The sequence below is a fragment of the Oncorhynchus tshawytscha genome, linkage group LG11 (genome assembly GCF_018296145.1).
Source record: "Oncorhynchus tshawytscha isolate Ot180627B linkage group LG11, Otsh_v2.0, whole genome shotgun sequence".
Lineage (NCBI taxonomy): Eukaryota > Metazoa > Chordata > Actinopteri > Salmoniformes > Salmonidae > Oncorhynchus > Oncorhynchus tshawytscha.
Genome location: NC_056439.1, coordinates 36679691 through 36706691, shown reverse-complemented (window position 1 = coordinate 36706691; position 27001 = coordinate 36679691). Strand labels below are relative to the sequence as shown.

The window sequence follows — 27001 nt, the reverse complement described above, 5'->3', positions numbered from 1 at the left end:
TAACTGTGAGCGGTAGCTCTTCTCTGCACTATGGACTTGCTCCTCCAGCATCTGGGCTTCAAAATGCTTCATCATTGAAACTGTCAGGACTTGGCCTTGGCCAAATGGACCCAGCAATGTACCACGACACAAGATTAGGGGGATTTCTAATGATACTGTGTGTCTGTGTGCTCATGCCATCCTGTTCAGAGGAAAGGCTTGGTGCCTGTTGGGAGGAAGTTGCCATTTTAATCCTTCTGGTCCCAAGCAAGCCCTCTGCTAATGAGGCATTTATCTTGTAGACCAATGACAGGAAACAAGATTGACTTAGAACAACAAGAAATGAGGGAGAGTGATGGATAGGGAGTGAGAAAATGGAGAAGAGAGGGGGGAACATAGCAAAGGGTTTGGGATGTGTTGGGAAAGGGCAGGCAACAATTTGGACAGAAATACAACTTTATAGATCAGATTTAAACAAGTTTACAAATTGACATGGCCTCTGACATCTTTAGCTCTCTGTGACATCAACTTCGTTAAGAGGGTGCTCGAGTGCTCAACCTCAGAAATGAGGGGAATCTACCCTCGGGGCAGGCAGTGTAACCCAATCTGTCACTACCCGATCCCCTCTGCTCATGTTTCACATGCTGCCTGCATCCTCACAGCAACACACTAGTAAAATGAGCGACAGTGAGCCATGCCTAGTGTAGATAACCCTTAGTGAGCTATCCAAACAGAGAGTAGAGTAGCAAGGGACCAACCGGACCCATCCCTCCAACTCCCTCCTTCACTCTATCCACATCAATTTCTATGTCATTTAAAACCATGTTTGGTTTTCAGTGTCAGTGGGTGAACTGTTCTAGCCACTAGGTCCATAGTATGGTAATAATACAATTTACACTATACTTCTACACCTTTTACAATCGTGTGGATGGGCTACTCAAGTCAACCACTTACAGTACTTGGCATTGTTACTGTAAGAATGAGCTCATAAGCTTTGGGACATCTTTGTGTGTGTGCCAGACTCTGGATCAGAATGAAACGCTACAGTATGTGAAAGGAGGGTTGTCTGGTGTTCTGGCCAGTTGGACCAAATGCTTAAAATGAGCAATGAGGCTAGTGTTTGTTTGTGTGTCCATGGTGCAAGCTTAGCTGCCATGTCAAACTGGCTAACCCCCATAGTACAATGTTTGAGCCAAAGGGTGGTTCTTTAAAGTGGTCTAGACTAGCCATCTTTTCAGGGAACCACCATATTTTGTATTGATGTTGCCTCTATCATATGCATGTTGAACAGTGGAGGCTGCTGATGGGAGGATGGCTCATAATAATGGCTGGAATGGAGTGAATGGAATGGTATCAAACACAGTGTTTTCATCTGTTTTATACCACGCCATTTCAGCCATTATTATGAACCATCCTCCCCTCCCCAGCCTCCACTAATGTTGAAGACTACATGTAGTGTTGTAATGATGTGTGTGTACAGAGTGAGTGAGACTGGGATGATCGGTGAGGAATGCAGTGTGTGTCTCGGAGTCATCTGTCTGGGGTCGGTTATTTTGTAAGGCGGTGGAGAGTCACAGCACAGCCTGACCTCAGTGTTTGTGTTGGAACAAACTCTTTAAACGACAGTCACAGGGAGATGAGCAGAACGGTTTCATCTTCACATCTCCTGCACGTGTCTCTCTCTTTTTCTCCCTCCCCTGTTTCTGTCTTATTCTTTGCTTCTTACTTTACTTGAGTCATGTTTCACTCAACTTCATCCCTGACTTTCAGTTATAATTTCATACTGTGTTATTATTCTTAACCTGGAGAGAGTAATGGGTCATATTACTGATAACTCAGTCAGCTAAATTTGATCCCTCTCCACCCCTCGGTCAGTGTCCCAATTAACCTTTCATGTTGCAAGCCTAACCTCCACTACCTCTGTAGGCCTGTCTGTCTTGGAGACGTTAGGTTCTGTCTGTGAGATGTTTGGTTTCCACTCCATGACGTCCACATGATTCAGAGGCACACCAGGGTGTGTTGCATTTCCTTCCCGTAGGGTCTGACTCCTCCACACTCTCATCCTTTGGACCACAGACCCAGCCACAGCCACCCAGCCATAGCCAAGTCCGCCTTTGTCCCAGCCCTTCCCTTCCAAGTAACAGGCCCACCTCAGCCAACTCTGCCGATACCAGTCCACCAAACCAAGCCCAACTTCAGCCAGCCCAGTCCTCCCAGCCCAGCCCAGTCTGCATGCTTGTCCAGCCCAGAGTAGACGTGACATAACATGATGTGGCCCTTCCCTTCCCAGAGGAAATTCCTCCTGTGTCACTGGGAGAGAGACGAGAGGAGAGCAGCGGAGCACTTGTTGGCCAGCCGGCCAGCTCCATATTTGGTAAAAGTATGGCTTGAATTTGAGCCCACCCAATTTAGAATGTTAAGTGTGAGTGAAGGGGAGGATATAACCGTCATTTTACTAAAATTAGGCCTGGAGCAGACTGGGCAGAACTCTCCAAAGGAAAAACAACAGACATGCTACCAGTCCCGGTCTAAAGCTTTGATCTCCCACCACTTTGGTTGAGTGGAGTATTTTGGCCTCAATGATGACGACTTTTTAAAAGGTTAGGTGGATGATCGTTATTACAAAGGCACTGATGAAAATGACCTGACTGGTAATTTATACAATCCCTAAAGTGAGCTGCTGAGAGAGAGGGAGGCGGAGTGGGACATCTCATGATTTTCTTGCTGATGTTCCTAGCCATAAAACGTTATGGGGCGTGAGAAAAATACACTGTTTGTATATGCCAGTTAAAAGGCTGAGTAGCCAGTTTATTAAAATATCCTGAAGCTAACTACAGTGCATTCAGAAACTATTCAGACCCCTTCCCTTTTTCCAAATCTTGTTACGTTACAACCTTATTCTAAAATGTTATACATTTTTTAAAATCCTCATCAATCTACACAAAATACCCCATAATGACAAAGCCAAAACTAGTACATTTTTTAAAATATAATTTATTACAAATAAAAAACAGATACCTTATTTACATAAGAATTCACAACTTTTGCTATGATACTCGAAATTGAGCTCCAGTGCATCCTGTTTCCATTGATCATTTATTTTTATTTTTTATTTCGCCTTTTTTAACCAGGCAGGCTAGTTGACAACAAGTTCTCATTTACAACTGCGACCAGGCCAAGATAAAGCAAAGCAGTGTGACACAGACAACACAGAGTTACACATGGAATAAACAATAAACAAGCCAATAACACAAAACAAGTCAATGACACAGTAGAAAAAAATTAAGTCTATATACAGTGTGTGCAAAAGGCACGAGGAGGTAGGCAATAAATAGGCCAAAGTAGCGAAGAATTGCAATTTAGCAGATTAACACTGGAGTGATAAATGAGCAGATGATGATGTGCAAGTAGAGATACTGGTGTGCAAAAGAGCAGAAAAGTAAATAAAAACAGTATGGGGATGAGGTAGGTAGATTGGGTGGGCTATTTACAGATGGACTATGTACAGCTGCAGCGATCAGTTAGCTGCTCAGATAGCTGGTGTTTAAAGTTGGTGAGGGAAATATAAGTCTCCAGCTTCAGCGATTTTTGCAATTCGTTCCAGTCACTGGCAGCAGAGAACTGGAAGGAAAGGCAGCCAAATTAGGTGTTGGCTTTGGGGATGATCAGTGAGATATACCCGCTGGAAGATGCCGACTAGAGCATACAGGTCGCAGTGGTGGGTGGTATAAGGTGATTTGGTAACAAAACGGATGGCACTGTGATAGACTGCATCCAGTTTCCTGAGTAGAGTATTGGAAGCTATTTTGTAGATGACATCGCCGAAGTCGAGGATCGGTAGGATAGTCAGTTTTACGAGGGTAAGTTTGGCGGTGTGAGTGAAGGAGGCTTTGTTGCGAAATAGAAAGCCGATTCTAGATTTGATTTTGGATTGGAGATATTTAATATGAGTCTGGAAGGAGAGTTTACAGTCTAGCCAGACACCTAGGTATTTATAGTTGTCCACATATTCTAGGTCAGAACCGTCCAGGGTGGTGATGTTAGTCGGGCGGGCGGGTGCGGGCAGCGAACTGTTGAAAAGCATGCATTTGGTTTTACTAGCGTTTAAGAGCAGTTAGAGGCCACGGAAGGAGTGTTGTATGGCATTGAAGATCATTTGGAGGTTAGTTAGCACAGTGTCCAAGGAAGGGCCTGAAGTATACAGAATGGTGTCGCCTGCGTAGAGGTGGATCAGGGAATCACCCGCAGAAAGAGCGACATCATTGATATATACAGAGAAAAGAGTCGGCCCGAGGCTGGAACCCTGTGGTACCCCCATAGAGACTGCCAGAGGTCCGGACAACAGGCCCTCCGATTTGACACACTGAACTCTGTCTGCAAAGTAGTTGGTGAACCAGGCGAGGCAGTCATTAGAGAAACCAAGGCTATTGAGTCTGCCGATAAGAATACGGTGATTGACAGAGTCAAAAGCCTTGGCCAGGTCAATGAAGACGGCTGCACTGTACTGTCTTTTATCGATGGCGGTTATGATATTGTTTAGTACCTTGAGCGTGGCTGAGGTGCACCCGTGACTGGCTCGGAAACCGGATTGCACAGCGGAGAAGGTACGGTGGGATTCAAAATGGTCAGTGATCTGTTTATTAACTTGGCTTTTGAAGACTTTAGAGAGGCAGGGCAGGATAGATATAGACCTATAGCAGTTTGGGTCTAGAGTGTTACCCCCTTTGAAGAGGGGGATGACCACGGCAGCTTTCCAATCTTTAGGGATCTCGGACGATATGAAAGAGAGGTTGAACAGGCTGGTAATAGGGGTTGCAACAATGGTGGCGGATAGTTTTAGAAAGAGAGGGTCCAGATTGTCTAGCCCAGCTGATTTGTACGGGTCCAGGTTTTGCAGCTCTTTCAGAACATCTGCTATCTGGATTTGGGTGAAGGAGAAGCTGGAGAGGCTCGAGCGAGTAGCTGTGGGGAGGGGGGGTGGGGGGGTGGAGCTGTTGGCCGGGGTTGGCGTAGCCAGGAGGAAAGCATGGCCAGCCATAGAGAAATGCTTATTGAAATGTTTGATTATCATGGATTTATCGGTGGTGACCGTGTTACCTAGCCTCAGTGCAGTGGGCAGCTGGGAGGAGGTGCTCTTATTCTCCATGGACTTTACAGTGTCCCAATTTTTTGGGAGTTAGAGCTACAGGATGCAAATTTCTGCTTGAAAAAACTAGCCTTCGCTTTCCTGACTGACTGCATGTATTGGTTCCTGACTTCCCTGAACAGTGGCATATTGCGAGGACTATACGATGCTATTGCAGTCCGCCACAGGATGTTTTTGTGCTGGTCAAGGGCAGTCAGGTCTGGAGTGAACCAAGGGATATATCTGTTCTTAGTTCTGCATTTTTTGAAAGGGGCATGCTTATCTTAGATGGTGAGGTAATTACTTTTAAAGAACGACCAGGCTTCCTCGACTGATGGGATGAGGTCTATATCCTTCCAGGATACCCGGGCCAGGTCGATTAGAAAGGCCTGCTCACAGATTTGTTTTAGGGAGCGTTTAACAGTGATGAGGAGTGGTCGTTTGACCGCGGACCCATAGCGGATACAGGCAATGAGGCAGTGATCGCTGAGATCCTGATTGAAAACAGCAGAGACATCCTTGAGATGTTTCTACAACTTGATTGGTGTCCACCTGTGGTCAATTCAATTGGTTGGACATGATTTGGAAAAACACACACCTGTGTATATAAGGCCCCACAGTTGACAGTGCATGACAGAGAAAAAAACAAGACATGGGGTCGAAGGAATTGTCCGTAGAGCTCTGAGACAGGATTGTGTCGGGCACAGATCTGGAGAAGGGTACCAAAAAATGTCTGCAGCATTGAAGGTCCCCAAGAACATAGTGGCCTCCATCATTCTTAAATGGAAGAAGTTTGGAACCACCAAGACTCTTCCTAGAGCTGGCCGCCTGGCCAAACTAGTAATCGGGGGAGAACGGCCTTGGTCAGGGAGGTGACTAAGAACCCAATGGTAACTCTGACAGAGCTCCATCGTTCCTCTATGGCAGTGGTTCCCAAACATTTTATAGTCCCATACCCCTTCAAACATTCAACCCCCAGCTGCGTACCCCCTCTAGCCCCAGCGTCAGCACACTCTCAAATGTTGTTTTTTGCCATCATTGTAAGCCTGCCACACACATACAACCTTATTTGTTCATAGAAATTGTTAATAACTCACCACAGGTTAATGAGAAGGGTGTGCTTGAAAGGATGCACATAGACTCTGTCCAATACAACCAAACATTGCAGAGTTATCTTAAATCATTTCCACACACAGTCTGTGCCTGTATTTAGTTTTCATGCTAGTGAGTGCCGAGAATCCACTCTCACATAGGTACGTGGTTGCAAAGGGCATCAGTGTCTTAGCGCGATTTGCCAAGGCAAGAAACTCTGAGCGCAGCCCTATCCAGAAATCTGGCAGTGGCTTCTGATTAATTTCAATTTTCACAGAACCGCTTGTTGCAATTTCGATGAGGCTCTCTTGTTCAGATATCGATAAGTGGACTGGAGGCAGGGCTTGAAAGGGATAACGAATCAAGTTGTTTGTGTCATCCTTTTCAGGAAAGTACCTGCGTAATTACGCAGCCAGCTCACTCAGGTGCTTTGCTATATTACATTTGACATTGAGCTTGAGTTCATTTTCACACAAAAAAATCACTTCTTAATCATAGCCTCAATTTTGAGGAGAGTTGAGAAGAGTCCCTGTAATCCTAGATTCATATCATTTAGGCGAGAAAAAACATCACCCAAATAGGCCAGTTGTGTGGGAAACTCGTCATCATGCAAGCGGTCAGACAAGTGAAAATTATGGTCAGTGAATAAAACTTTAAGCTCGTCTCTCAATTTAAAAAAAACGTGCCCCTTGATAACCAGCGCAGAAAATACACGAGAGTTCCTTGCTTTAACAAAGTTAGCCATTTTCACTGTCGTGTCCAAAACGTTTTTCAGGCTGTCAGGCTTTCCCTTGGCAGCAAGAGCCTCTCGGTGTATGCTGCAGTGTACCCAAGTGGCGTCGGGAGCAACTGCTTGCACGCGCGTTACTACTCTACTATGTCTCCCTGTTATGGCTTTTGCGCCATCAGTACAGATACCAACACATCTTGACCACCAAAGTCCATTTTATATCACAAAGCTGTCCAGTACTTTAAAAATATCCTCTCATTTTGTCCTGGTTTCCAGTGGTTTGCAGAAGAGGATGTCTTCCTTAATTGACCCACAATAAACATAATGGACATATACCAGGAGCTGTGCCAGGCCCTCCACGTCTGTTGACTCATCCAGCTGTAATGCATAGAATTCACTGGCTTGTATGCGAAACAGTAATTGTTTTAAAACATCTCCTGCCATGTCACAGATGCGTCGTCAAACAGTGTTGTTTGATGAAGACATTTTTTGTATAGTTTTTTGGGCCTCTTCTCCCAGCATTGTCCCAGCCATATCCGCAGCAGCAGGAAGAATTAAGTCCTCCAATAGTTTGGGGCTTGCCTGTCCTAGCCACTCAGTAGCTCACCAAGACACTTCTAGCCCCTTCTTATTAATGGCATAGGCCCTCCCACTTGGTAGCCAGACCCAGCCAATAAGAATCTGTTTTTCCCCACTTAAGTGCCCCTTCCAGACGATTCCACATGTGAAGAAGCCAGACGTGGGGGTCCTGGGATGGTGTGGTTACACATGGTCTGCGGTAATGAGGACATTTGGACATACGGCCAAATTCTCTAAAACTATGGTACAATTCTCTGGCAATGTGGGATGTTCAATGTAGGCCTACATAAAAAAACATTTGAAAAAAACATGCTTGGCTTGACATTAACCTGTTTATCTACTTGTCCTTCAGACAAGGAGGTGACTGAATATGTTTTTTTTGTGTTGTTTAATGCAAGTTTTTGTGTTGTTTAATGCAAGAAACCAGTTAACAAAATAAAAGGCATTATTATTCCAATACCATTATTACAGAGAATCAGACAAATTCTGCTACCCTCTGACTATTGGCTACTTAGTTTATTAAAGCCTGTCTCAAAATACAACACTGCCCATTCAAGACAAAAAAAAGCTCTTTACTTGACTCGCTTTTCAAAGATGTCTATAAATGTACACGTTTTGTGCTCTTGTAGGAAGCAATCACTCCCCTATTGCTGACTACAAATGATCTATAACTGGGCTAATAACTCACTAACTAGCAAAATATGAACAAAATGTGCACATGTGTCTACATGCATCTCTGGCTTTGATCTCAAAACAAGCGCATCTACTCATGACTACAGCTGTAAATACAGTCCAGTTCAAAGTAAATGGCACATATCCATATATGGCAAAGGTCTATTTGCATATAGACTTACTGCAGCTCTGATTGGTTATTCTGCACTGGTCTGTGTAGAGTACGGGCTGAGTCGTATTCAATAGAATCCTACTCTGATGCGTTCTGCCTACAACATTATCTCTTGCATAGTTTGTTTTGTTTCAGTATGTTGCATTGAAAGTGGCTCATTTTGTGTTGATTTGATCACAGTAAAGGGAAACATGAATAGTGTTAAATAACAGGGAAAACTCAAGTTGAGTTGAGTTGAGTTCAATCTCGTGCTTCTCTCAGTCTTGGGCCACTGTGTGCCTGCACACGCAAGCAGCTTAGAGGGAACATAAGCCCCCAGCACAAGGTGCACCTGTGTAATGATCATGATATTTAATCAGCTTCTTGATATGCATCACCTGTCAGGTGGATGGATTAACTTGGCAAAGGAGAAATGCTCACTAACAGGAATGCAACCAAATTTGTCCACCAAATTTGAGAGAAATAAGCTTTTGTGCGATTAGAAAAATGCTGGCACTTTTTATTTCAGCTCATGAAACATGGGAACAACACTTTACATGTTGCGTTTATATTTTTGTTCAATATAGTTGTGACCTACTGTACCATCAGTCTTGACATGGCTCAAGGTGGTCTTTACACCAGTAGCTCTACCATCAGACCGTGTCAGGGGGGAAGTGATATCATGATCTATGACCTCTCCACTGGTGACATGGCAGTATGTGTGTCTCCTGTAGATGGGGGACTGACTGAGGTCTCATTGTGCGCCGGTGGGCGTCCCTGGAAATTCTGTGACTTCGGCATGAGTCATCCTCTCCAACGGACAGACAGCTGTGTGTGTGTGTGTGACGTGACTGTTTATGAGCGTGTGTGTGCATACACGTGTCGATCCGTGTCTCTGTTGATTCAGGTTCTCTCATTACTTTGATATCAAAAGCCTAACGTTCATTGGTAATTGCCAGCTGTTGTAGCACATGTTGCTTGCTGTAAGTGAAATGGGCCTATTCAAACCAAAAGAACATTGGGACAATGTGTAATCTCTAAGGAGTTTATGTGGAATATGATGCAATCATCAGCAACTCCTGACTAATTTTAACATGAAAAGTAAGAAGATAAATGGATAGTGCTAGGCTATTTCGTGTAGTGAATGATACTTGTTCAGTAATATTTCGAAATAAGTACTGTGGGATTGATATATTTTTTTTACCACATATAACATGTGAAATTATGATTACTGTTTAATCCCAGATTCTGGTTTGTTTTCTGGAAACTGTGTGATCTCATGACCATATTAGGTGCTGGCCCAAAATAATTTCTTGCCTCACTTCAAATTTTATTGGTCTGTTTTTTATCCATTGACACCCACAGAACTGTTCACGAACAAAAGAGCTCTGTGCCTTTCCTCCATATTCCTGCTTGTTATTCCCCACAAGGACCTCTGTATTCACACTGGTGAATGTAACGGTTCTGAGACACTGCTCAGAGCAATGGAAACTTGAGAGAGAACAGTGTTAAGATGGCCTGTTTCACCACTCAGAGAGACAGAACTAAGCCATGATTCATTGACAATTAAGGGCTTCAGACAGGGGTTACAGTGACACTGAACTGTCTCATTACGCACGCCTGATTCCAATTCCCCTGATTAGTAATTGTATATATGTGCTCTCTTTTCACAATTGTCTTGTCGGTTATTGTTCCCAAATTTGTGGGTCTTGTCAGTACCTGTGGTTTTGGTTTTCGTGCTGAGTGTATTGTGTACTCGTTATTATGGGTCTAGTCCCGTGTATTGTTGTGCACTTGTTATTATGGGTCTCATCCTGTGTGGTTTTACCTCGCTCTTTTGTTTGGGTTACAGCCCTGTGTTTTTGTGTACGTGTTTGTTTTGGGCTTCATCCCAGTGCCTTTCATGGCATGTTGTATTTTTGGGGCGAGTATTAAAATCCCCTCTTACGTATTCCTGCTCCTTTCTCCAATCATTTATACAGCGTGACATTTAATGTGACATGTAGACTATTTGAAATTATGTGCGCTTCTTACATTCACCTTAATGTTTATTCAAATACTTTTCTTTCAAATCATATGGTTTGGTTTCAATACTTCAAACCCAAATGACAGGTCCAGGTAGGCACAAAAACGTTGGTTAAATTGTGATTTTAATGAACGAATTTGGAGCGGTATTTTTTTTCTTTCTGTGAGCGTGGAGTGAGCAGTTGGAAAGGACATGGAGTGACTTCATGAGCTGGATTTCCAACCGCTCAACTCCGCTCACATACGCTGTTCCTATGTCATAAAAACAGTTTGAGGTTGTGGAAGAAGGATGAGAGGAGAGTGCCAAGCGGCATGCTGCTTCTGAAGCTCACAGTGTTGAGAAGGGTGTGGCTTGCGCTCTGCTTTCTTTCCCCTAGACACTTCTCACCCACTCAATCTACCCTTTTTGTCTTCCTTTCTCCTTAACTAGGTTTATGCTAATTTCACCAGTCTATTCTATTCCTGTATTCCCTCCTCCTACACCATTCTCCCTCCCCTCTCCTCTGTCTCAGAGAAGGTAGGGCTGCAGGGAGTCTCAGTAGAAATAGCAGACTAGGGCTAGGTTCTTTGCCGGAAACACATGTCAGAGGGCTGTGTCTGCTCTTTGCTGCTGTAGCTCCAGTAGACAGCATCCCTGCCATGTTCTGACACAGAGAAAGGGTTTCTCAGCTGCTGCACTGTGGCTGGCCATCTCTGACCACTGGCTCTGCAGCCTGAGGAGAGGAGCTCATTCCTAAAGCTGCTGCTCACTCCATTCATATACTAAACATGGCTGAAATACACGACGGTGTCCAAATACCAATACTTTCGTCCTAAAAAGTAGGCTGTTTTTGAGTATGTGACATTTTGAAAATCAAATATACTTGAAATGCCTGGATGCCATACTCATTTCGGATTTGACGACAGTTGATAATCTGCTGTCAATTAGATATGGTGATGCCCAACTGAAATGAACGAATAGCGGGAACAACGCAATGACGCATTCGCTGCACACTTTTTGTGATTTTCACAGACACAATGCATTGGAAGTGGAGGGGCTGCAAGTTTTGAGTAAATAACTTGGAAGATTGCGAATAGCAAAGCTACTACGGTGGTGTTCAAATGTAAGTAGTTTTTGTTCTCCTTAAAATTATCACAACTATTTCATCGTACATAGATATTTGAAAACAGATCTGCAGCCTGCTGCCTACCATGCCTTTAGCTAGCTACATGCCTTAGTAGGTCTAGAAGTTAACTGTTAGAACAGTAACCTTAGCTACAGGGTTACTTGCTGTTGAGTGACAACTATATTTAATGAGCTAACATATTTAATGTTAGCTAGCTAGCTGCTACTTGTAAATATCACTAGCTATAACGTTAGTAACGCGGTAGCCTACATTCCTATTTTCCACAGCGGTGCTGGTCCCAACAACTCTTCTAGTTCTCCTGACGTTGGTTCATCTGCGTTGAGCTGATTGTAGTGTTCATGCCATGCAATATTAGTTTATACCTGAATGGTTACCGCCTGAGTGGGTCTAGTTTCATTGCACACACAACCTGTTATGGTGTAAGTAATGGTAACATGCACTCGTTACTGTTTCACCTTGGCGCTCCAATTTGATAATGTATGTGGCAGTCTGGCTATCTACAGAAAGTTCACCCAACTCTACTTTGCTCATGTTTTGGTTAATGTTGTACTTGATCTTATGTCTTTTCAGGATCGACGTGAAGGAGTGTGAGCTGGAGGGGCCACTATTACCTGCATGGGTGAAAAAGAAGTGGGAGAACCTTAAGCAAAAATACACAGTATGCTACTGTATGTTAGCTTGACATATATTGCTGTGCTGTACTTGGCTAATAAAGTTACCCTTTTCTCTGAGAGCACCAACACTTTCCAAAAATATTTCCTATGCTTCAACTGCACATTCATGTATATAAGTGTGAAGAGAAACATGTTAGAAAGGTTCACGTATTCCAGAGAAATCTACTGTAATTGGCATAATACCAGGGCTTTACATGTAGTATGTTTGATGCTGAAAGTGATCATTTTTCAGAAGTTGAAAGCTCCCCCACTGGAGTCGACACTGAGGGAGGGGAGGCCACAGCTGCATCCTAGAAGTGGTGATGGATGAGGCGCTGGGGGGCTGCCACTCCATCACCCCACCGGTCATGAACATCAACTCCTCATCCTCCCAAGGTGCAGCTGTGGGCTCCTCTCCCTCCCAGAAAGGTCCAGTCTGGAGAAGGAGGTGACTGACAGGGAGGCACGTCTTATGACCATTTTAGAGGCCATGAAGTAGTTATGTATTTTGTATGTAATTTAATTTAGCTATTCATTTTCTAATGTTTTTGGTGAAGTCATTTTTTGGGGGATTTCAGTTTTTTTTCATTGAAATGTGTTTCTTGTTTGTAAAACATTTGATTTGATACCAGTACATCCACTGTTGGTGTGTTTTACTTTCAACATTCAAAAATACATTCATACATCTGAGCTATCACGCACCAAAAGTATCTGTTTCGCCTGTGGCATACTTTTTACCAAAGAGTACGTGATAAATAGTACGTAGTACTGATAGTACACAGATATGCACTTTAAGTAAGTAGTAGGCAAGACAGATTTCAGACACGGCCCATGTCCTTTATGTTTACGTACCATTTTATTCTGAAAGATGCCATTCACATGGTTACCTCTGTGCAATGATAATCAGTTCTTTATTATGAGTCTGGTCTCGATCGTCATGGGAATAGTCACCATGTTGTGCTGTCATTCCTACCCCTGACACATAGTAACCAACAAGAATACAATCTCTGGATAAAAGCAGAAAATAACACATTGTTGTCTCTATAGTCCCACAAGTATCAGCTACTGGTCTCTTGTTAGATAACAATTGCCTGAGGTTCCAAACAGAGCAATACGATTTGATGGCAAGCCTTTCATACACAGGAATCGAATCATAAGGAGGGGACACTGAACAAAGGCTGTGATCTAATCTAACCTTTTGATTTATTGAATTGAGCTCTAACAACAGAACAGCAAATCCAGCCTGTAGGACAGCCAGCAGGCAGATCAAACAGAGAGAACACACTGGGCCTCCACACCACAGAGAGACAAACAGACTGTCTGTGCACACCAGCAGAGTGCTGTTAGCTGGACACACTGCCAGGAACATTCTGGAAACAAAGTTCCCTATTCATTCACAAGATCGCTTCAGGCCGTACCTCTTTTGAAAAACGTTTTGGATAGGTATTATTTATCGGATTTCTAGTGGTAGAGGGGGACGTTAGCTCCATGGGAATAAAAATAACGTTTTATAAATGTGTCATGAAGCCCAGCCCTATCTTGGCACAGGTCTGCCAGTCCATTACTCAAAAGGCTGTGGTGTGCCATTTTAATTAGTGTATTTGACATTGGAATGGGCCTGAATCTCAGAGAGGAATTTTCTCTTCCTCAAGATGCCCTCTGCACTGGCCAGAAGGAGAGACATGGAATGAGAAAGTGAAAGAGATGGACAGGAGGCTACAAAGTGACTGACAAGGAGAGACAAATTGATGAGCATGCCACCTTTCAGTGAGCCAAGACTTGCTAAAGTAATAGACAGTGAGAAAAGATACATACCTTTTCTTAATGCTCCTTTTACCTTCAGTCCCTGTCCTTTGGAATGAATGAATACGGGGCATTCTTCAGAATTAACTGGCACTGAGAAGAATTGCATTCATCTATGTGCTCACCGTCTATGGAACACTCCATAACCAGTTCTATAAATTGAACGGGGGAAGATTTTGACAGTGTGAAAGGGGCTGAGACCATGCTTGAGTTGATCCTCTTAAAAGAGGAAGAGGCATAAGGAACTGGGACATTGGGGCCAATGTCAGATCATTTTTGTTTTGTTTTATTGAACCTTTATTTAACTAGGCAAGTCAGATAAGAACAAATTCTTATTTACAATGATGGCCTAGAGAAGACATTGTAGTCAAATTATTTGTGTTGTGTAGTTTGGGTGTCAATCTCCTACAAATTACTAGTAGGAGTCAAATCAACGGCGATTGGCTCCTCCAGTTATAGTATGTTTGTTTACACAACCAAGATCTTTACTCATGAATATTTAATTTCACTTTCCTATTTAGTAATTACTACACACGTGTAACATATTAATGTTACATGAGAGGAGGATAGCTGCATCAAAAACTCCCTCTCTTCGATCTACCGTTTTTTCCTTACTCCCACAACTATTTCTGTACACACAACCTAAGCTGGAAACTGGGATTTGCTTGTACTCTAGAGCATCATTGATATGGACCAGCTTGAGGAGGATGAGCGGGAGTGAGAGAGGGAGAGTGTGCTGGCAGTGGTAGTTGGAGAGATCTCTGGTGTGTTTATAGGACAGTGTGTCTGCCAGCGGAGTGTTTAGAATATCTCTCTCACTGCCTCGTTTTTACTGCTGGGGCTGGAGGCCTGTGTACACTATCATAATGCACAGTAGTAGTTTGTCATGAAAGGGAGGTGAAGGTGGCAGATCTATTTTGGGTAAGGAAAATCCCCAACGTGAAAGTGGGCCTGTACTAGTGGGTAGTTGCTTGTTTTTCCCCACGTCCAGAGATTGTCTGAGAACAGTTGCCTAGTTTGTCCATGTCTCTTGTTTGGATGGCATGTAGTCGATTGTTCATTTGATAAATGACATTTTATGTAACCTTTATTTTAACAGGGACTCTCATGCTGAGACCAATTGTCTCACAGAATGGCCCTGTATACATGATTCAATACACATCAAACACATCAATATGCATGTGTTACAAATCAAAATACCTTCAGTGATGTTGTCATGGTGATGGTTGAGCACAGTGATTAGACACTGGCAGACATACTGTATCATTCCCCATCCCACTCAAATACATCAGACTCTCTCTTTAGGTCTAAAGAAACAAGAAGCTGTCCAGCTCCCTCTCAGAGTCCCTCTCAGTCACTTCAGGGGTTTGTGTTCCACTTGGCTGCCTGGTAGTGTGGATGAATGGAGGCGGCTGTGGAAGTGTGCTAAAGGGTTTGAGACAGAGGTTAGCCTGCTCTCTGGGACTCAGGGAGTTAGTCTCTAATCTGGGTGAAAGAATCATTGTCTGCTCAAAATAGGTCAGTGCAGTAAAACACTGCTGGTCATTGGATTGTAGAACAGAGGTCTGATAATATCAGTGTTCCAAGACTTTTATCCATTTTAAGGCTCAACCTTAACTTGATTGTGATCAGTTTACAAGAGCCATTTAAATCTTTGTCAGCCATGTTGGATTCCCTGCCTCTTATCCTTCTAGCCTTGGTGCATTTTCTTTGTGGTTGTGTGAAAACAATGCCACGTGAATAATGCTGAGGTAGTCTTACCTAATCTAACCTTCTTCTCCTCTCTCTCGCGCCCTCTCTTTCCCTCTCTCTCTCAGGCGGGAAGTGATGGCGAGAGCATTGGGAACTGCCCGTTCTCCCAGAGACTCTTCATGATCCTGTGGCTGAAGGGAGTGGTCTTCAACGTCACCACAGTGGACCTGAAGAGGTGAGGGAGACACCAGACCACCACGTCACATTAGCTAGCTCACTCTTCCACCAGACATCACACTAGTTCGCTTGCTCACTCCTCCAACACACGTCACACTATCTAGCTAGCTCAGTCCCCCAGCTCTCAACTAGCTCCTGGAAAGCCAGGGGAATATTCTCTCTCTGCTCTCCTCTTTCATTGGCTCTCAGAGCTTTTCTGGGCTCTCCACTAAGACCTTAGTAGCCTAGCAGAACACTTTGATCCAGCCACACCTCAAACAGGCACACCGCCCTAATTGCTTATTTGGTTTTCTCAAGACCTTTCCAAACCCGAGAAATCTGGAAAATAAACAAGCTGCGTTTTGGAGGGGCTAATTGAGGTTGTGCTCACTTCCTCCCTAGATGTTATTTTTCTTACTCTAAAACAGGATCTAAAATGATCATCTTCCCCTCCCAAAGTCATTTGAACACTATTTAGCCTCGGCTGGAACTACAGCAAACTTTCTTCCCCATGTTCACTGTAATGCTGCCTGGCAGCTCCTTACCCAGCCATTATATCCTTCTATGAGTCAACCTGATTATTTTTCCTCTTCCCAGGCCAAGGCTGCTGGCATATGTGTGATTATTTTCAGATATGGTCAAATGAACTCTTCATTTCCATGGGCCTTTCATCATTGCTGTTTGACTCAGACAGTCCAGTATAAAGCACGCTCTCTGATGAAGTGTTTTAGAGGGGAAAGCTCATCCACGTAGATGCTTTTCTATCGCTTTGCATCTCTTCTCCTGAGAGAGCTCAGAAACACTGCTACCTCTGCCAGGGTCGGTCCTGAGGGTAATCTAGACAAGACAAGACTGAGTAGTACCAAGAGCAACCTTTTCACTTTTGAAGGTACTGGAAAGTTGTCTGTGGGGGTCTGTGAATGTTGTCTGTGGGTGTCTGAGAATGTTGTTGTTCGGTGTCTGTGAATGTATTTGCGCATGTACGTCTATGTCTGTGGTGAGGGTGTGTAATGGGAAACAAGCTTCTGGAGGTCTTGTAAAAGGCAGTGGAGGATGTCCGCCCACTTAACAGTGTCTGTTTCCCCCTATGTCAAACATGTCTTTGTTCAGCTGTTCAGACCAGGACTGATAAAGGATTCACTTTTTCTCCAGTCAACAGAAAGGCAAAGTATTGCAAAATAATTTGTCTTATTTTTATCCCTTTTTATTACTATATGGAACTCAAAGACATTACATTTGATTTACTACCGTTCCACATTGATGTGATTGTGAGTAGCCCACTTAGTAAGGAAAGATGTAGAATTCCAATTTCTAATCTTATATTTTGCAACCTTGGTATGGAAAACTATTTTTGGCCCAATTCTATGACTAACATGTCTATGATTAAAGCCTTTTTATTTATCTTCTTGAGTGAACACTTTTACCTCCTCCCCCTTAATGTTGCCATGGGGCAAGTGTGCTTCCTGTGCTCATTCCAAAGGGTTGAGGTCACTTCCTGTTTTGGTGCCCCTGTGACTTGTTGGTCCTATGAGTGTGTTTCACATCTCCCCTTATAGGGACATCTTAACCACTGTACGTACGCACATCACATTGCATTTTGACTTGGCTTGCACGTGAAGCACTCTATGGATAGGTCAGTGGTAGGCTGTTCTCTGCATCAAAGTTAATTTGCTCCACATTATTTTGTCACTTAACTCAGTCAAGGCAATGCTAATACTTCTACACTGTATGACCTAAAAAGGTTTTTATTTTGCTTTGTAATTTAGTGATTTGGTTTGTGTGGGTCATTATGAAACATGACAAAGGGCTTTGTGCTGTTGACAGGTCCTTCATCACATCCTCATTATGTTGTGTGTGTTCTCATCATATCTCACCTCCCAGACACCTGGAACAAAACAAGCCTGCTCTGAGCACTGTGGACAGAGGAATGAACTTGGCATACACACACATGCACAAACACACGTACACAACCCTGTTGAAAATAAATTCCAGCCCAGGGTCTGTGTGTGTGAGGGGAGCGCTAGAGAGGGCTAGAAAAGTCTGGAACAGTTCAGCATGGAACTGGGACAGGGAATTGTGTCCTGTCCGTGGGCCACAGCCACCTCCAATGACCCGAGAAAGCAATAGAACTGGGCCTTGGGAAGAAACAGAATAACACTAATGATAGTTGATGATTGTCAAAGACTAGACCGAGACCAGATGGATTATAGGGATATAAAGTGAAAGGTTAGTGAGTAATCAGTGACGTCTCAGTTGTATAGTAGTAGTATAAAACTTTATCCCCAGGGGGAACTTGGTTTTGCAGCAAAGTCATCCATACAAACGAGACAGACATTTCAACAACATTAAGGACTTTACACAGTATACGGTATGCATTGCATTTGGCTGATATGGGTATTTACCAGTGTGTTGTGACATGCCCACTAAATCCCCTGTCTTCTCCTCTTCCCAGGAAGCCTGCAGACCTCCAGAACCTGGCCCCAGGCACACACCCTCCCTTCATCACCTTCAATGGGGAGGTCAAGACAGACGTCAACAAGATAGAGGAGTTCTTGGAGGATGTCCTCAGCCCACCCAAGTGAGTAATCTCGTCTGGGTGGTAACAGCTCGTCACGCCCACTAAGCACATCACACTGCCTCCAAGTGTAGATACCTAGGTTACAGTATACACTCTGCTTGTTTGAGATCTAACCAGGTGTATCGTGTGTGTGTGTGTGTGTGTGTGTGTTTAGGTTCACCAAGCTTAGTGCCAGACACCCTGAGTCCAACACAGCTGGGATGGACATCTTTGCCAAGTTCTCAGCCTTCATCAAAAACTCAAAACCCAATGCCAACGAAGGTGAGCTTCCACTCCCTATAACAGAATTAACAAGAACACACATAAACCTATGTGCTTCAACAGTTTTGTGGTTGCTAGGTGACAGCAGTAGCCTGAGGTCATTGGTGGCTGGGTGACAACGCGGGGGGGGTTGTTCTCTGTGGTGGCCTCTCTCTGTCCCCAGTACCATTCCTGCCACTGTCCCCCTGTACCCCATGTCACCTGGCTGGGCTCTCTAAAGAAACAGCCAAACAGCCTGGTAAAAACAACAGAGCGAGATGGTCTGGAAATGAGCTCACAGCAACTCTCTTGTCTCCCCTGGCTTTTGTTTAACAAGCATGCCACAGCTATAAATATATTGCCAACAGACATGTTTTGTACAAGACAACAGATGACAGTATACTGTAGCTTTGCCTCAGTCATATTGGCTATTGTTTCTCTGTCTGTATGCCATGTTAATCTGGGGTAAGCTGTTTATGACACAGTATCAGTTCATGTCCTCTGGTATCTTGGATGGTATGGTTTCTTTCTATTCTCCACCCTGTGGAAATATTGACCTATCGTTATGGTTGGCTTTGAATGTCTTCAGGGCTATGTCAACAGTACTTTATTGCTGAAAGTCATATCTGAATGATAGGCAGGCCCTATTTATAGGACAGGCACACTGTAAAATGTAAAACACAATATGCATAGTCACACACTCTCCAACTGGCTTGAATAACATTCCAATAAGTCGAATTTGCTCAGTGAGCCACAATTAGTCCAACCCCAGCTATCTATTTTGGTTGTATGAACTACTCCTTATTTGGGCTGTCAAGATAATGCCAAAAACTGGGATCAAGGAATGTACTCTCTCAAAATACTTCAGCAAGGCAGCTTAAGTTCTGCCATCTTGCTATAAAATGCCGCCCTCGCGTGGCAGACTACAGAACTGCTGTGTGTATCCTGTGGTGTCGGTTTGAAAAGTGGTCTAGAATACTCAACACAATGCAGGGAGGCTGGTTTGTGATTGCTATATGCAGTTTATAGTTGTTGTGCTAGTGTTGTGGTAATTACCACCAGGGACACCTGAAGTCAATCTTAAATGAATCATTATTTAGTATCAGCAAGCTGGAGAGGTTCCAACAAACTTAGTTAGAGATGATAAATGTTAGAGATGATAAATGTTCCTTTTTTTGCTGTAGGTCTGGAGCGTGGGCTGTTGAAGACCCTGCAGAAGCTGGATGAGTACCTGCGCTCCCCACTGCCCGACGAGATCGACCACAACAGCATTGAGGACGTCAAGACCTCCACTCGCAAGTTCCTGGATGGTGACAACATGACACTGGCTGACTGCAACCTTCTTCCCAAGCTGCACATCGTCAAGGTAAGAGCAGAGGCCAATAAACATGACATTATACACTGAGTGTACAGAACATTGTATACTCACTGCTCTTTCCATGAGACAGACTGACCAGGTGAATCCAGGTGAAAGCTATGATCCCTTATTGATGTCACCTGTTAAATCCACTACAAGAATAATTTTGAAGCCTTAAGACAATTGAGATGTGGATTGGTGTGTATTTGTGTCATTCAGTTGGTGAATGAGCAAGACAAAAGATTTAAGTGCATTTGAACGGAGTATGATGGTAGGTGCCAGGTGCTCTGGTTTGCGTCAAAAAACTGCAACGCTGCATAGTTTCATGTTCAACAGTTTCCTGTGTGTATCAAGAATGGTTACCGACCAAAGGACATCCAGCCAACTTGACACAACTTTGGAAAGCATTGGAGTCAACATGGGCCAGCATCCCTGTGGAACGCTTTTGATACCTTGTAGAGTCCATGCCCCGACGAATGCCCCGTCCATGCGCAACTCAATATTTTGAAGGTGTTCATAATGTTTGGTATACTCAGTGTACACACACAGTTGAATTCTTATTGTAAAATGGAATGCTTATTTTGGACAAATAGAGTACATCTTGACACAGCAAAGCCCAGAGCACTTAGTGATTTATGCATTCTGCTACCCAAATCATTTTGTACCATCCTCGGCCTACAGAGGGACCTTAGAAGTTTATCTAAGACTACATTAATTAGTCAATGTCCCCCTCCATCCACAGGTGGTGACCAAGAAGTACAGAGGCTTTGACATCCCCAAGGACATGATAGGTATCTGGCAGTACCTGCAGAACGCCTACACACACGAGGAGTTCACCAACACCTGCCCCAGTGACAAAGAGATCGAGATCGCCTACCAAGACGTGGCCAAGAGGCTGATCAAATAGGCCCCCCCTTACACCCAACACTGGGACTGGTCTGTTTAGACACCAGAAAGAAAACTATGGACTACCTTTCCTTCTCTCCTAATTTAGAGCAAACACAATGCATGAGCTCCTTTGTTCTTACTTTTCCCTTTTATTTTTGGAGAGCTCTTGAGTACATGAAGCAGCTCAGAAAGTTTACTGACGGTCCATTGTTTATAACTTTTTTTTAGGTTTTCTCTTTGATATGATGATTTGAATGGCGATCTCTCAGATCAGACGCAGGCTGGTGTGTATCAGAGCTTATCAGTGTTGGAGGGCAATCTAAACACACTCCTTATGAAGTGGCCTTCCGGCTGACCCTCTGTCTCCTCATGGGAATATGGTCACAACCTGTGTTTTTCCGTTCAGCTGTTCAATATTAATTTTCTTTTTAGGCTTGCTATGAAAGTGAAAATTACAAGGCTGAAATTGTGTTTTGTCTACAGAGTTGATTTATGCAGTGCTGAAAGACTCAGTGTTTTTGGCTCTAGAGGATAAATGAAGGCAGGTTTCACTGCATGTAGACAGACGCTAGGCCAAACCACCGAGTTTGACATACTGGTGGCGATATGCTTCATTTTACTGTTGCGTTGCTTAAGTCAATTGCAACAACTATAATAGAAGTAAGGCTACATGTTTTCCATGCTCTGATACCATTTTCCTCCTTGACCTTATGCTGAGCTCAGTCAGGGCTTTCCGAGATGTACCTGTAGCAGGTGCTTGGATGAGATGTTTTCAGCTCAGGACAATGGAACCTGAGATTAATGAAATATGTAGCAATGAAATATTAGATCATATCTAGCAGAAAAAAACAACCATTTAGACTTCATCACTGCATTGCCTCACATCACTGCTCCATATAGACACTGACACTCTGGGCAGTGAAGCTCTATTTTACCAGAAATAACATCTGTTTTTTATTTTCTCATGTAAAGCATGAAGGGAAGTCTTTAGCTTGTGTTGTTCTGGCAGCAGTGGTAGCTTATATTATACTTCAGCCACCAAAAAGGGCACATTAATTCTGGTCTCACTGTGGATTGAATGACTCCTGCTATCTAAACTAGTGAAGTATAAAAACCACACACTTTCTCTTTCTCCCATAGAATACAGAGGAACGGTAATGTGCAGTCAGGCATCAGGGAAGATGACACTAAAGATATTTATGAGAAAAGGAATCGGGGAGAGGAGAATGGTAACATAATGAATATCATGTAGGATTTCATTTTCTCATTATTTCAAATGCTCTCAAAAGGTAGTGAATGTAGTATTATTCCAAAATGCTTTAGTGTGGATAAAGCAAAAATATATATTGTTTTGTTTTTTATCTCCTCGTGTTTTGCCGCCATCTTTTCAGACATTTGTTGTAATACACATTTCATAAAATGAATTGTAAATATTTGTTTTGATTATTCAGAATTCAATGTGTACATTTTGTACACTTATTGGTTTGATTCTGGGGATAATAGGCATTTTTTACCTGCTTGGGTTTTAATACTAGAAGACATCTCCTTTGGCCTTTTTTGTTTTCTCCTGCGCAGAAGGTTTTCCAAAATCACTGTAATGACGTGTATGTCAATGTCAGAAGAAAAGATCCAGATTTTTTTCTAAACAATATTGACTTTATTGAAATAAACCTCTTATTGGCACTCTGGTTTGTAGCTGTGATTGCTAGGGGCTGTTCCAGAACGCAGGATCAATAAGATCTAAAATCAGTTACCTAGTGGGCCTACAGTCACTGTACATGTCATTGTCATGTCATGTCATTATGTTATGGGTGATTGAGGGGAGACAGAGCAGAGGGGAGTATACTCCAAAGCAAGATCAATGCATTAGCCAGCTAACTTGCCTTAATATTCTGAAATCACTTTATATTTTTTCACAAAGATGGACCATACCCATTTCAAGGTTAACTGCCTCAACTACCAAAAATGCATATCTAAGTTTAGTTTTCTTAATGAGTTAGAGAGGTATCTTTGGTCAACTCTGATCGGGATAACCGGGTCATATGAAAGTGGCTCACCTTTTAGCCAGGTAAGTTTATATGGCAACGAATCCTTCAGAACTAACCTGCTCACAGCTAACTCCACCAGTGGAGTCTGGTGGGAGGAGCAATAGGAGGACAGGGTCATTGGAATGTAATAAATGGAACTGAGTCAAACATGGTTTCCATATGTTTGATATGTTCAATTTATTACTATAAGCCAGCCCTCCTATAGCTCATCCCACCAGCCTCCACTGAACTTCACTCACACTTCACCCCTGAATTAAATGACTGAGCCACGATTTGAGGACCAATGAAATCAGATTCCTTCCCTCTTGCAAAGATTGCGTCATCATCCCTTTCATTTGAGATAGACTACTGATTAAATATTTTATTAATCAATTGTTTTTGTGTAAAAAAAAAAGTTATGTTAAAATATGACATTACACATTTAGTAATGACAGAATGCATTTTAAACTTCACGCACAGTATAAACACTTGTATGATGACAATTTTTATGATAAAAGTTGGAGAAGATGTATTGAGAAGCACACCAAAGTCGGTGTTAAAGATATGTAATAAAAGCCTATTTTAAACTATAGCCTGTTGAATTTGCACGATAACTTTTCTTTCGGCACAAATTTAAATGCGGAATTGACTCGCCCATGGAATAACGTTTCAGCATTGTCTCAATGAAGAGTTTAGCGTTCGACTAGCCATGTGCGACATGCACACGAAGTTACAAGCCTGCTAGTTATCAGCAGGCTGACGAGCAATCTCCACCGTTGTAGTATAGATGAAGTCTGAGCTGGAATGTGAAGCTAACTGATGCTGGTTAGCTTTAGGAAACCCTGAGTAGATCTAGCTTGCTTCAGTGGATACCCCTCAGTTTGTTAATTAACTGACCTCCTCATAGTTTTCACTAAAGTGGAATGAATGTCCACCCTCCTTCCAACTGAAGATGCCTTCACATTCAGACTTCAGCTGCTTCATCATGTTTTGGACCCTGTCTGCTCCTAATTTCCGTGTTGCACTGCACAAACAAGTTCTACTGGCAAGCAGGAAGAGGTGCAGGGGTGTCCTCCAGATCATTAAAGTGTCACGTTTCACTCCCAGACATTCTCTTCTGGCTAAATAACATTTTCACACTGTCTCTGTCTTTCCTCATAACTCACACAGAGGAAATCCACCCAGACACAAACAGATGGATTGGAGCTGTGTGTGTAACCAAAACAAGGCTGGCTATCATTCAGTCAGACCACAGTTATTAGGGGTGAGGTGAGTGTGGTGTATTATGGTAATTGTGTAATGAGGGAGAAACCAGGAGGGGTTGTTGTGTGTCTGATATGGTAAGCCTTTTCTGTGTTCCAGGGGAGAGGCTATAAGGACACTCCTGACCTGTAAAATGACTAACTAAACTCTAAAACTGACCTTAACCCTAACTGTAACCTAATTTTAACAAATTCTGAAATTAAATATCGCTTTGCAGGTCAGGAGTGTACATATAGCCTTTTCTGTGTTTCAGTCTCTGCTCTGGGCGTGAACAGGAAGGCAGGAGCCAGATCACCAACAGGGGGAGCTAGTCACCATAACCATAAGCATTGTGTCAATGTGATGTTATCTCCTGAGAGAGACAATGACATGTTATGAGTGTATCTCTGGTTACTATATGGTCATAAAATATGTTTTTGAGCAAGTGGTTGGAAGGATTTTTTAACCAAACAATATTAAATGCACTAATATGACAATTGTTCCGCCAATACCCTTGTTCTTTAGATCTGAATATGTATTTTGTTTATTTGTTGGTATCTGTGGTCACATAAGAATCCAATAGAGACAATATATTTTGCCATATTCCCAATTCATGTCTGTTATCATAGTGACTGACTGGTATCATAGTGACTGACTGGTACCCTATGGCGTGTTTTCATGGATGCCATGGGAAGCCAGGCTTCCCCCCAAAAAATGACAAAAATGAAAAACATAAAAAATAATTTTTCTTTCATCTTTGTGTTTCATAAATTTCCTTCAATTCGCAAGAGGCTGAATGTATCTCACTGGAGTGATTATCCAAGCGAACGGAACAACGCCCCGCTGTCTCTGTATGTGTAGCCCATCTATGCTGTCTGGTAAAAAATAGTATGACATTGTTGCCCCCAGTAGCATTGAATTCAAGGGAAGTCAGCAAGCATTTGGCCTCCATTGAATTAAAAAAAAATAATAATAATAGCAAATCAGCTTTGAGCTAAGCTGAGTAAACTCAGCTGTGAATGGTCCTGTGGCACCAAAACAAAAGTCTCAAGGGATGCCAGTTTGTCTGAAGCTTAATCCAATCACATCACATTAGAAGCCAAAGGTCATTGACAGAAAACTTGAATTGCTGCATCCCGTTGTGTCATTGTCCTCCGGTGGCTAGCTAGCTAGCTAGCTAAAATCGTCCCTTTCCTAAATTAGCAGTGGATGGGGATAGGGATTTGGACTTGTGGTTTTACTTAATTCTCCAAACTGACCAATGGTTATAACGGCGATTCTGATCCAACCATACGTTCTTACATTGTGCCCCTGGCCTGAGAGGATAAGAAGTTCAACATGTAGCTAGATGTAGTAATGTTAGGCTAATGTTAACTAGCTGGCCTGGTGCATCGTTGGCCATGAAAGGAAGTTAAGTGTTGCCATCAACATTGTGTCAATGTGACTTTCTACCTGCTACACCAGAAACAAACTGAAATCAACTTTTTTCTCACTAATTCCATTCATAAGACAGAATGAACGTGAGCGTTTATCTTTGAACTTCAGAATTGAACCTCGGAGATTCCTGAGCTTGGACGCTGCCATTGGACATGAGCCAATGCGGGCAGTATAGCAGCTTTCATTGATTTCCAAGGAAGCATTCCCTCAATGGCTGATGGCAATTGAGTGCCACAGTATGAGTCATAATACCCATAAAACCTAGTGGTCAAACATGGAAATGGTTCCAATCGTTTTTCCACAATACATTTTTCCATAGGGGATTTTAGAATGAGTTCATATAAGGTCTGTGTTTCGTGTAGGCTTACCCTGGCTTGACGTTTTGATAACCAAGTAAACCTCTCTCGGACAAGGTACTGCAACTCTTATCAATATATTTGGCTGTAATTACATACCATAAATGAAATGCTAATTAGCTGCTAATGTGGCTAATATACAGAACTACACATCCTGTCACAAGCTTTAACGTCATCACTCAAGGCAGTGTTGCAAGGAACTTAACAAGTAAAGTCAAATAGAATAACTAGTGGTTATTATAGCCTTTTTGTAGTTTCTTGTTTAAATTAATTATTTTTTGTATTTCTTGTGTGTATTATTGTTTAGCATCTTTCAAATTACCTACCTTAGCATTTTATGACTAGATTTTGTTAAATTACTCTGGCCTTTGTAACTGACTAGCTAACCTTAGGTTTCTCTGTCGATCAGCAGCAAGGATGGTTCTGTGCTATGTACCGGATTGTAACCACTACTCCAATAAGCATATGTACATTTGACCTCTGTAAGCGAGAGGCGTGGCTGGAGCCGTGTGATAAGGTTTGCTAGCTGCTAACAAGCTATTTTTATTAGGTCAAAAAATCTGTGGTTAGCTAGGTGCTTATGAACAGATGCTAAATAACCCCTGACTATAGTTACATGTACAACAAATATTCCTCACAAGTAAAAAGAAAACCAGCATAATGACTGTTGTGACCTCTTCAGAGAGCTAGCCAGCTAGTTTAAGTTAGCTCACAGTTTGTGTAGTCATACTTTTTCACATGGTGACATGCTAGCTAGAGTTAGCCCACCAGAGAAGGTTTGTGTAGTCAGACTTGCTCATTAACGTTAGGCTGGCACCATGGCAAGGATAGTTGGTTAGTGCGCATGACACCACTTAGAAAAGTCTGACTACACAAACGGTGAGCTAAATTTCACTAAATATTGCCTGGTGGTTTAGCTAGTTAGGTACCTTGTTTGGCTAGTTATCTACATTAGCTAAAGTTAGCTGGCAAGTTAGCTCATAAAGGACTTGTGGGCTCAATGTTTTCCTCAAACAAAACACAAAGATTTTG

General features: G+C 42.8%; 1 protein-coding gene across 4 annotated transcripts in view; it reads left to right on the top strand.

Annotated features, from left to right (window-relative positions):
* The window catches only part of LOC112261922 (chloride intracellular channel protein 4), a 29233-nt gene extending 6643 nt beyond the window's left edge, over positions 1-22590 (top strand). Inside the window, exons 2-8 of one of the 4 annotated variants that reach the window (XM_024437567.2) lie at positions 11366-11456; positions 12051-12138; positions 15754-15863; positions 18297-18422; positions 18577-18683; positions 19847-20028; positions 20762-22590. In XM_024437567.2, the coding sequence (XP_024293335.1) occupies positions 11455-11456; positions 12051-12138; positions 15754-15863; positions 18297-18422; positions 18577-18683; positions 19847-20028; positions 20762-20926 (780 nt within the window). In that variant the 5' untranslated portion in view covers positions 11366-11454 and the 3' untranslated portion in view covers positions 20927-22590. Of the gene's footprint in view, positions 1-11365; positions 11457-12050; positions 12149-15753; positions 15864-18296; positions 18423-18576; positions 18684-19846; positions 20029-20761 lie in introns of all 4 variants that reach the window. The other 3 variants (XM_042330069.1, XM_024437569.2, XM_024437568.2) reach the window with 3 other exon arrangements.
* Positions 22591-27001: the final 4411 nt, after the last annotated feature.